This window comes from Toxorhynchites rutilus, chromosome 3, assembly GCF_029784135.1.
Source record: "Toxorhynchites rutilus septentrionalis strain SRP chromosome 3, ASM2978413v1, whole genome shotgun sequence".
Lineage (NCBI taxonomy): Eukaryota > Metazoa > Arthropoda > Insecta > Diptera > Culicidae > Toxorhynchites > Toxorhynchites rutilus.
Genome location: NC_073746.1, coordinates 84,706,685 through 84,719,150, shown reverse-complemented (window position 1 = coordinate 84,719,150; position 12,466 = coordinate 84,706,685). Strand labels below are relative to the sequence as shown.

The window sequence follows — 12,466 nt, the reverse complement described above, 5'->3', positions numbered from 1 at the left end:
TATTTTGAAAAGCAAAGGATAGAGGCCAAAAAAGTCTGAAAAGCACGGGGATAAAAAAGAAACTACTTTGTGAGTAATATTACACATTTTTTGTATGAAATTTATATTTATAAAAATGAATATATTTCAGTTTGAACCGATCCTCAAAAGACTGTTTCAAAAATCAAAAACAAAGCGTTTCGAACAACTCCGAATTAGTCTACGCGTCACGCGTAGTTGAAATGTTTTAGTGTATAGCAGAATGCGATTGAAATAAATGGAGAAAGAATTTGCATAGTGTTCTAAAGTTTCCCCGTCAAAACCATTTGTGTTCCACGTGGCGCTCGCGATTAAATATCCGCACATTTATACGAGAAAGTTATCCAAGCTAGAGAAGCTCTGGAGAAACCCCGTCCCAATAGGTATCCGTACCCATTAACGAATGAAAGCGTTCCCGCCTATAAGATCACCAATAACGAGTGCGAAGCGTAGTAGTAGTCATGCTTCGTTATAACCAAACGAAAAAAACAAGAATAACAAGCGAGGGCTACGAATTGTTCCTTTGCATTGACAAATCGTTCGTTGACTCTCTACGACAACGCGGATCGGTCTCGCAAAATATTCTGATGCAAAGAAGCAATGCAAAAGAAAAAATATGCAACTGAAGCTCTGTTCTCGTACCGGGCTATAAAATGGATGTCATTTTAGGGTTTCTTTGTATGTTAAAGGCGAATGAACCCTCTTAAAGCCAAAAGAAGAAGAAGAAGAAGAAGTTTTATTTGTAGTCCTGCTCCAGTCAACGAGCAGCCAATAACTATTTTAATGCTAGTTGCTAACAGCGTGGCTTATGATTTTCGAAACAATGAAAATGATTTTTTTCATGTTCCTTTAATTCTAACCAAGTCCATTTTGACAGTGGATTACGTCTTTCGGGATCATTTTGGGCAAATTGAACAAATTGAAAAATTTAATATCGATCGTGATCGTTTTTTCTATGGACTTACAGAAAAGTCCATATTCAATTTTTCATCAAATACACCTCGCTCTAAAATCGCATAATTTCACACGACTCTAGTGATGCTAAATTCCCGAGTAACCAAGTATTAACCTTAAGTATTATGACACTAATTTAGGACATTTTATGTCAAATAGCAGTATATCATTATTGTTGATGTCTGTGTTGTGTGTCTCTGGTGATGTTGGTGTCTGCACAACTCGAGAGTCAATCAAGCAAACAGAACCAAATTTGGCATGTGGAGGTTTAGAGGGCATGAAATGTTTCTATGGTGGTTCGACACTCCTCCCTCCATCTTTAGAGAGGGGTTGCATAACTCTAGAATTAATCAAGCAGATTGAACCAAATTTGGCATATGGAGGTTCTAGGGAGCAATCAATGTTTCTATGGTGGTTCGACACACCTACCCTCTCTCTAAGGGGAAGGGGGCTGCCATACAAATGAAACAAAATTTCTGCATAACTCGAGAAATAATCAATGGTATGACACCTCTCCCTCCTCTGTAATGGAGAGGGGGTCCCATAAAAATATTACACATATTTCAACCAAAAATATTCCAACCAAACATGACAATTGAAAATTTTCGGAAATAGCCCCTACATAGTGACAAGCGTTGTTAGTCCATTTGATGTTTGCACTAACGAAATTGATTTTTGTTAGAAAGTGGAAATTGATTTTAATGTGATAAAACGCACTCCTATATCTTCTTCTATCTAACACTTCGGCTGAAAAGTTTATAAGGTAACACAGTAAAACTATTTTTTGTTCACAATTCAATTTTATTATTCAACATCATTGCCTTCGAGGGCGATACTTTTCGATACCATTTGTTTAGTATTCTTGCGGGTTTTCCTCAAAATAGGCCTCAGTTTCGGTAATCACTTTCTTAAATTTCTTGCCAGCAAGCATTCTCTTCAGGTCTGTGAACAGAAACTAGTCGCTGGGGGCCAGATCTGGAGAATACGGTGAATGCGGAAGCAATTCCAAGCCCAATTCATGTAATTTTGCCATCGTTTTCATTGATTTGTGGTTTTTCCTTTTTTTTCACAATAACAAAAATTGCTTCACTCTCATTGCTGTAACTCACGAACCAATCGACCGACCAAATTTTGACACGTATCCATTGAAAGATAGTGCTTTGTGATAGTCAAATAGATTTTTGCAAGAAGCGCCATCTTATGAACTTTTCAGCCGAACTGCTATGTAAATAAAAATGGAATGTGTTGATGTTAACAAAACTCGATAAAGGAATTGTTCAATGTAGGGCTGTTTTGGATCTATTATATTTTCTGTATCAAACATTTATTTCATGTAACGGAGAGACATGTTATTTGCAAGTGGTTCAAAAATCTCAAACGAGAACTGTGTCAGAAAATAATCTGATGTTATAATGATGAGTTCTGGTAGAAGTTCTAGGAATTTTATAGTAAAATGTAATTTTGAATGGTAGATCAAAAGATCAATCCATGAACAGCTCTGCGATTGGACCCATGAACGTGCGCTTAGCAAAAAAACGTGAATTTTATAACGAAAAATAAATTTTGGAAAGAACGAAGTTTGCCGGGTCAGCTAGTTTCAAATAAAAAGGCAATGGATTGCAAGTAATATTGCAGCAGTTCTTAAGATGAGGGAACTTAACAACGATCTGGGAGCTACTAAAATTGCTGTTTCCATACATTTCCACGCCATGAGAAAGATCCAATAGGAAGAAAAATGGGTATCATATAAAATGTCTGAAACTGCAATTCACAACCTTTTCAAAGTAACACTTTAATTTCTTACCTCATGAAAAGTAATTGTTTTCAGTATAATCAGGGAACTCAAATCATGAAAAACTCCCACCATTCTTGATAAGCTATGTTATCGGCCACTGAGACGCCTATCATTTACCGTCCTACATTGTTTTTACTGATTAATAGTTACAAACGGACAGCAATTTCGGCTTTGATATGGAATAAGAGCCATCTTATCTGAGCATCATCTCAAAATGGCACATTCCAGAGTGAAAAATGGACCCTTGGCTTCCACCAATCTTGAGCACAGGCCCCATGTTGTCCCTAATCCTTTCACTAGCACCCCCGAAACCCATGAGAGTCTCGAAAATATAGCCGTATTTTTACCAAACAAATCAACAAGTTTATTTCCACTTTGGCTGGTTATGTTAGAGTGTGGGGGCGGAGGATAAATTTATACACCATGTACATCGTGGTGTTAACCACTTGTGACCCCCGTCGTAACCATTTCCTGGGGCAAAGTTATCTTCTACTCCCACGGAGGAAGGATGACACCGTCGCTACACTCACTCTCGAGACAATGAATTTCCTGCGGTCTTAAGATGGCAACCGGCGGCCGTAGGAGAGAAAGGATTTTCATGTTCACCGCTTAAATGATTGTGTGCGTATGCGTGTGCGTTTGTCAAGCACAAGAGGCGGGAAATATTGTTTATGTTATCATATCCGTTTGGGGTTTTCCATTTTATTTTACTTGTGTTGTTTTTTTAACCTTCTATTTTGTTTCCTTGCTCATGTCTGAGAACATGAACAGAGTGCGTACGAATACGCCGAGTAGTGAATCACATGAAAAAAATCAATATTTCTTCCTGCCATGGTTCGCTTTATTTTGTTTTTTCATCACAAAATTCTCACGGGTCGGGTTAGAACGACACAACATTGCGAAGCACCGTGGAAATCGAGCCATGCGTTCCGCTGCTCCCAAACTGGGCTCAAAGGAGGATTTTTCTTCCTCTGAATTATGCTAATACATATGATGCGAACCTACGGCTGGAGTCTTGCGAAAGCGAGACAACTCGGGACCGACGAAGACACCGCTCAATTGAGTTGTCTTCGATTCTCATGCTCGCTTAAAGCTGATAAAATATGGCTGCTGAAGACCGTGCCGGGGAATTGCTGCTATATTCGGCAACATTTTAATCAATTTTCTTGCTTCTCCTGAACGCTGGGGAGTTCGCATGAATAATCGAATGGGTGCAAACGGAAGCAAATCTGTTTGGAGGAACTGATAAGGTTATTTTTATCTTGCTCTGAAGCATGCTGGGGAATTGTTGGAATCACGAACATCCACGAATAAAAATTTAAAATATAAACTCGTTATCCCACACCCATAATCCCGGGATAATAATTAAAATGTAAAGTAATTATCTGCTGCGGACGGCTTCTCTCAAATCGTTAAATAAGCATCCATCATATCTGCCGATAGCTTCATCGTTGTGATTCCCTGCTTCTAAGTATCACCAGTTCATATCCGTTGATGTCAATCTGTACCATTAACGAGTGTAAGGGATGCCCCCTCATTTAAATATTCTGTGGAGGGAAAATAAAAGTTGCGGGTTATCACTTGCAGGAATCGTTTATACCCACTCGACAAACACCTTCGTCATTCTGGGAGCAGCGAAATTGAGGCCCCCTTAAACGATGATTAATTACTCGCGGGTGTGCAACCGGCAAGGGCGAAAAGCTGATTAGAAGTCAATTATGCTAATTAACAGTATTCTCGCTCTGCATAATTAATGATGATTTTAACTTAAATAACGACACGTCAACTGCCATTTCCGTCACAGAGCGAACGCATCCCTACGCGCTTGACATGGGTATGGATTCACTATCGCTCCGCGCTCTGACGACAGTTTCCGGAGTGCCAATAATTGTTGCTCGAAAATAAGCTACTATTTCCGCAATGAATACGAATTATGATACAATAATCCTCCTTCATAAAGTAGCAACAACTTATTCATTCTATAAATTTTACTTTGAGAAAGAGAGAGAGAGATCTATCGGAAATCCCTTCATTAAGTGATTAAAACAGTAAACAGTCACTTGTGCCACCCTTCGAACGAGGCCTTCAAGAAGATTTTAATGGATCGTGGCTTTCAAACACACACAAAAAGGACTTTCCGATTGCAAACTTTTCGAACAGGGTTAAGCCGTAAACTTTTCCATTTCGATTCCCGTTATTTCATTAGTACTCACCCAATTTATATTTACCCAATAATCCTATCGTTTATTTTCAGCATTGTCAACCAACCATCTATACAGCATCTTACCCTTCTTCTTTTTCTTCTGCTTCTTTTCAGCAAGATGACCGACATCATTCGAAGGACGACTTCGATGCCCATCACCACCACTCTGTTGCTCCTGCTGACGGTGGTAACGCTGGTCAATATGCAGCTCATCTCGGGCATGAAACGATGCCCGGCAGACTGTGACTGCAGTCTGGATCAAAGAGGGCTCTATCAGACGGCCTGCACAAAAGGTAAATTTATTGATGAGTAGTGACATTATACTCTCCCATAGATTGACCCACCGATGAGTGGTGGCCCAGGGTCTAGACAAGATGAGGAACGACGGTAACTTGGAGACGGGCAGCCGACGTTCCATAATCCCCCACCACACTGTATGCCTGTATAAATTGTACACTTTCTCCACTGTACTTTCTCCGAAAAGTGAAGCTTGTTTCGGTGCTGCAGTTCACCTGTGAAACCAATCTGGCAGAAAGTTTAATTGCGGTGCTTTGTATAACAAATGGTATCAATCTGATTTCGATTGAGGTTAGTTTTGTTACGAGATGGATCTGAACTTAACAATCCAACTTCGGGTGAGCAGATGCTGAAGAAAATCCTGGATGAATGTCCAATTTTTATTCGATTAAAATGTACATTTCCATTTGATTCTTTTTTAGAAATGCAGGTCCACTTTCGTTTCTATATTGATCGATTTCGTTTTGAACTTGTGTCGATACTGAATTAAATCTGAAACTGAACTTCTGGAGTTATTGAGTACACATCTCATATATAGGAAATCAACGGAATTAAATTTAATTCTGAAAACTATATCAGATACCTCTACATGAAAATATATTTTAACCTTCCTGCAACATGAGAAAGAATGAAGGAATAGTATTCTTTGTTTCGAATTTACAATAGAGTCGGAAAGGACTGATTAAAATTTGATTTGAGTCAATAATTGAATAAACGTTGCTATCGTAACATCAGAATTTTTTATACTAGAGCTGAATCATTTTATCGCCCTTGAACCTCAGTCCAACCGTAGAATTTCAGAATTAAGAAAGATTCTTATTTTTTTTTAACGCTCAACCTACCACGAGGGTGACCCATTTAAAACTTTTAGTCAAAATTTTCTTACAAATAATTTCCAAAATATATATTTTTATTAAGGCTCATATGACGTCAGCCTGACAGGGCCGGGAGTTCAATAATTCGACAATGTTTGCCCTACAACTATGCTAGTAATATGTAACCGATTACTCGCGGTTGGCTCGAGGTTAGTATTACAAGTGTTCTCATAATAGGGATGTTGCAGTCTGAAATGCTCTCTACGTGCGCCCGACACTGGATGCTCCCTATTGGGATGCAGCTGACCATTAATCAGTAACGCCCCCTAGTCTGTACCTCATATCAATCGTGGTGCATCGCTCTTGACTCGAGGAATCCAGGGTAGTATGGTCACTGGGCGGTACAATCTTCAGCTCGTGTAGAGTTGTCATGAGCGGTGCAACCTTTGGCTCTTGTTGAATGATCAGTGGCCTGTACAACCTTCGACCTGTGTATCTGTGAAGAGTATGTGTATGTAATGCCGCGACTAAGTAGAAGTTTATCGATTGGATAGGAGGGATATGATACAGGGAAACAACGGAGGAAACTTCATTAAACGTTGACATCGGCGTTTCTGAGGAACAGGTATAGATGAAGCAGAAGATCAGGATCACGACTACCTAAGATATCCCGGACGGGGATATCCGATTGTCTGCCTTGTGCTCTCAGTGCTCTAGAGAGCTGAGAGCGAGCAGCATTGAACCGGATACACGACCAGACAACACGCTCGATGTCGTGATAGCCATCGCCACAATCACAAAGATTGTTTGCTGCGAGCCCAATGCGATAGAGATGGGCGTTTAGGTTGTAGTGATTGGACATAAACCGAGATATCACGCGAATGAAATCACGACCTACATTCAATCCCTTGAACCATGCACTCGTCGAGACCTTAGGGATAATCGTGTGTAAGCAACGACCGAACTCATCACCACTCCACATGCGTTGCCAACTTACGAGCGTATACTGACGAGGAATGTGGAAAAATTCATTATAAGCAATTTGCCTTTCAAAAAGTGTGCCTTCTAAAACGCCCACCTTAGCTAGCGAGTCCGCTTTCTCATTCCCCGGAATCGAGCAATGAGAGGGAATCCATGCTAAGGTAATCTTGAATAATTTTTCGACCAAAACACTCAATAGATGTCTCATTCTTGTTTATAAAAATAAGATGAGCATTTATCAACTTTCATTGAACGAATTGCCTCTATTGAGCTGAGACTGTCTGAAAAAAATAAAATAATGGTCGATGGGCAATGTTTCAATGATCCCCAGTGCGTAGTATATCGCACCCAGTTCAGCGACATACACGGAACAAGGATCTTTGAGTTTGAAAGAGGCACTGGAATTTTCATTGAAGATGCCGAAGCCAGTGGACCCGTTTATGAATGAACCGTCAGTAAAGAACATTTTATCAGATCTAACTGTCTCATATTTTTCCGAAAATATCGACGGAATAACATTGGAGTGTAGATGATCTGGGGTTCCATGGATTTATGTCGCATGGACAGGTAAAAAATGACAGAGGAATTGCAACCGAAGAGTAAGCGGGGGTACTCCTGCCAAGACTTCGGTATTTGAAAAACATCGAATGCCTGATCGCTTTGCCGGATAGGTAAAGCTGGTATTGGGCGGGTTCGTGCTTCCTAGAAAAACGACCATTTCGGTTTTCTCCGTAGAGAATTCGATACCCAGCTTGAGAGCCCACATGAACAGGTTGTTCAGGGTATCTTGCAAGGATTTTTGCAGAACGGCGGGATTAGTACCCGTGTAGAAATAACTCCATCGTCTGCAAGTTGTCTCAGCGTGCAGTTTCTAGTTAGACAATCATCCATATCATTGACGTAAAAACTATACAAGAGGGGGCTTAGGCAGGAGCCTTGTGGTAGGCCCATAACACTGTATCGAGAAGATTTCAAGTTGCCATGATTGAAAAACATGTGCTTTTCTGACAGTAAATTGTACAGGAAATTATTCAGAATTGGCGAAAGTCCACGATTATGAAGTTTCTCTGAGAGAATTTCCATGGAAACTGAATCAAATGCCCCTTTGATATCGAGAAAAACGGAAGTCATTTGTTCTTTGCGAGCAAATGCGATTTGGATTTCAGAAGATAGCAGCGCGAGACAATCATTCGTCCCTTTACCTCGGCGGAAGCCAAACTGCGTATTTGACAGCAAATTGTTCGTTTCAACCCACTTGTCCAAACGAAGTAGAATCATTTTCTCTAACAATTTACGAATACAGGACAACATTGCATTGGGCCTATACGAATTGTGATCGCAAGCTGGCTTGTTGGGTTTTCGTATGGCTATCACTCTCACTTGTCTCCAGTCATGCGGGACTATATTCAGCTCCAGAAATTTGTTGAGCAAGTTCAGCAAACGCTGTTTCGCCAAGTCGGGAAGATTCTTCAACAAGTTGAATTTAATCTTGTCCGACCCCGGAGCTGAATTGTTACATGAGAGGAGGGCAATTGAGAATTCTACCATCGAAAAATTCTCATAATCGCCTTGGAGCGGAATGTCGCGTCCGACGCTTTGTGCACGAACGGAATCGGGACAAACCTTTCTTGCAGATTTGAAAATCCAACGGTCAGAGTATTGCTCACTTTCATTTGTATGGTTCCAGCCACTCATTCTCCTAGCCGTATTCCAAAGAGTGCTCATAGCTGTCTCCCTTGACAAACCATTGACGAACTTCCGCCAATATCCACGCTTTTTTGCTTCAATCAGACATTTTAGTGTGGCTTCTAGAGCTTGGAACTTTCAAAACCATTCCACTAATTCAGTTTTCCTGAATTTTTTGAAAGCGAATGATTTTTCAAGGTAGACCTTTGAACACTCCTTGTCCCACCAAAGTGATGGAGGACGACGTCGGAAAGTGGCAGCAGGAATACGTTTCTTTTGAGCTTGAAGTGCACTTTCGTAAATCAAACTCGATATAAAGTTATACTCTTCGAGTGGAGGAAGTTCATGCATTGAAACAAGTGCTTCAGATATTATTTCTGCAAATTTTCTCCAGTCAATATTTTTCGTTAGGTCATACGCAATATCGACTGACTCACGAGAACCTGATTCATTGGCGATCGATAAAATTATTGGCAGGTGATCACTACCGTGGGGATCTTGGATTACCTTCAACGTGCAATCCAGGGATAACGGAGAAGAGCAAAGTGATATGTCTAGCATACTTGCCCGTGCAGGAGGGTTGGCTATCCTAGTTACTTCCCCTGTATTTAAAACTATCATGTGGAAGTTGTCGCACAGATCATAAATCAACGTGGCACGACTGTCATCGTAGTGTGACCCCCATGCTGTTCCATGGGAGTTGGGGTCATCTAAGATTAGCCGCGGCTCCGGCAATGCCTCGATGATATCAAAAAACTGATGGTGGCCGACCATGGTTCTTTGGAGGAATATATATCGAAGCAATGCAGAGTTCTTTGCCATTGATTTGTATCTGGCAAGCGACAACTTCAATGCCTGTAATCGATGGGAGAGTGACTCTATAGAAGGAGTGACATTTTTTGATCCCCAATAGTACGCCACCAAACGAGTCATTTCGATCGAGGCGAATAATGTTGAAATCGTGGAAATTCAGCCAGGTCAGAAAGCGCAAGCAAACCAGATTGTGGCTGTTGTCTCGACCGCGAAAATGGAACAGACGGGGTGGGTGCTGCTCCGGGAAGTGCTGAGGACCCCTGGTGCGTAGAAGAACCGCGTAAACCAGGAGATACTTGCTTCGGTCTATTCTCAGCACGTTCGATTTGAGGGTTCATTCCAACTTGGGAAGTTTCGGCCATCTTTCTGGGGAGTGATGGAAAAGAAGTAATTTTTCTTTTCCTGATGGCACCTTGCGATGTACCGGAACTTCCTGCATTGGGAGCGTCAGAAACAGGCTCGTCGTTCTGCAGAATGGAGTAGAGATTGTCCTGAGTCGTTTGAACGGAACTCTTAAGCATTTCTGCATAAGTCCGCTTGGAACGTTCCTTCAAGGAACGCATGGTTTTTTCCCCTCGTTGTTTGTAAACCGGGCATTGAATAATATCATGAGGAGTCCCGCCGCAATGAAGACACTTGTGCTCTTTCGCGCAAGGATTCTTATCATGGCTCTCTCCACAATCTGCGCAAGGTTTTTTTATTGCAACAAAAGGCGGCCGTGTGACCGAGTGGCATACATTTGTTGCATTTCATCACCCGGGGTACAAACAACCGAACAGGTAAACGAAGTGCACCTATTGCAACGTAGTTTGGAAGGGCGGAACCCTCAAAAGTCACACGAAAAGAGTTTGTCCGATTGAGAACTCTTTTGTCATTTTTTGTGATACAGATTTCAGTCGATCGCATGCAAGAATCTTCACAGTTTTTAGTGTGGAGTTCTTGAAGCGACCGACACCATCGATTATCTCTTTTCGGGTCAAACCCTTTTCGGTTATTACGCCGTCTATTTAGAAATAGTCTCAACTTGTCCTATTGAATTGGGGAGAGGAAGAAAACAAATTAATCATTATAATCTGTATCAAAAAAATTATAGGAGGTTGTGTTCAAGATACGACCGCATTGTTGACGTAGAACTACTTTGTTATATTATAAAAGTCGCTTGTTTAAACCTTCGGATATTATTCTATAATGCTGTGAAATTTTAGAAACAACTGCTTAGTAGAACAATCTCTGAAATGCTTTTTTTCATTGTAGAATCAGTTGACGATAATTGACTGATGATTCATTCTTGCCTTCGCAGAACAATACACTAGCTGATGTCGCAATTTATTTCATGTCAATGCATTGAAAATTTACCTCGAACGCTATTCCGGTGGCCTTTTTCGCAATTGACATTACTCGATTACAGTTGATTATATCAATATATCTTTGGCACCGCGAGGAAACAACAACAATAACAACACTTGCGAGCATCAAATATCATGCTACATGTTATTTAGTATTGCCTCAGTGGGATTGCACCTCCAGGCATCGTTCGTACAACGTAAATCAAGCGCCAAACAAGCGTTTGCCATAGCATGCATACAGAGCCATACATTGGTGGCTTGAAACTACTAGGAATATAAACACTTCTCATCATTTTGCGCTATTTTCAAAAGAAACACTTCTGTTTATATTACCGGCCTCGAAAAAAAGTTGCATTACTTTCTCATACTCGAGCTAAGCGCAGCTGTCACCCTTAGTGGAGGAAGTTTTGCTACTGGCAAGCGAAACCTAATCACATACAAAATTCCTGAACGACATTCACTTTCTTGGTGATTAAACAAGCGAAATAAACTCGTTTTTTTAATATCAACAACCTCGAAAACAGTAGCATTGCTTCATTATGATCAAGACTAGTGCAAATGCAATCCTAGTTGAAGGCAGTTTTGCGACTGGCACACGAACCCAAATAACTTATAACATTCCAGTACAACATTAAAGAAGTTGGTATTCCCCAAATGATTTTTTGGCGCACAAACTTAAGGCCTGCTTCGCCATGACGTCAGTTTAATACATTCATGCAATGTCAAAAGCACCATCGAATCCCTTATGACGGAAAACAAACAATGTTCACTGCTTGGAAAAAGACTGAATTATCCCACCCAGCTTGTACTCTGCTGTAACACCCATCGATGCAAATTCGCTGATGAGTTTGTCAAGAACAACCGCGTTCACCACCAGCGGGGGGAGGTGGTTGCTGCCTGGGTAACGGCGTTTACATTTTCGAAGGCTCGGTTCAGTGCGAGCGCTTTTCACTGCATTAACATCGCGTGCATCATTAGATGACGCTTGCCTCGAAATTTTATTGCCCCCGGCAACGCGTTCGTTTTTTGCAGGGCTCGAGCCAGCCTTCCCCTGCTCATCACACACTATGCGAAGCGTCCAATTTATGACGCGGAAAGAAAAACACACGATACGAATAACGCGAAAAACGAACTGGAAAAACCTCACGACGATATCCAAGTTGAATTACCACTGGTGGGGTCCAATCTTAGATCGAAGCGCAGCGAAAGCAAAGTGAACTGGATTGCTCAACAGTCCGATGCCGAATGAAAGTTTGCCTTTTTTTTACGACTTAAATGCATTTTTATTCAGATGTTTTGCTATTTGAATACATATTTTACAGTTCAAGTGACACAGTCTGGGCTTTACATCTTTGGTTCAGCTTTTGGATTTAAAATCATACTGTTGAGCAAAAGTTTCTTATTTTTAATTTGGCAGTTGTTCACCATTTAATGGTATTGTTTGAAATATGAAAGTTTGCCTCAGCGAGATCCAATGTTTATACTCTAGGCAAGTATTCCCCTTCATTCTTCTTCTTTTCCTTTGTTCACGGTGGCTTCATATCCTACGATTTCCCCT

At 40.9% G+C, this 12,466-nt stretch overlaps 1 protein-coding gene across 4 annotated transcripts in view; it reads left to right on the top strand.

Moving 5' to 3' along the window:
• LOC129780437 (toll-like receptor 3) overlaps positions 1-12,466 on the top strand; it is an 841,421-nt gene that overhangs the window by 776,960 nt on the left and 51,995 nt on the right. For all 4 annotated transcript variants that reach the window (XM_055788712.1, XM_055788714.1, XM_055788715.1 and 1 more), the window contains one exon: positions 5,085-5,263. In XM_055788712.1, the coding sequence (XP_055644687.1) occupies positions 5,089-5,263 (175 nt within the window). In that variant the 5' untranslated portion in view covers positions 5,085-5,088. The remainder of the gene's footprint in view (positions 1-5,084; positions 5,264-12,466) is intronic.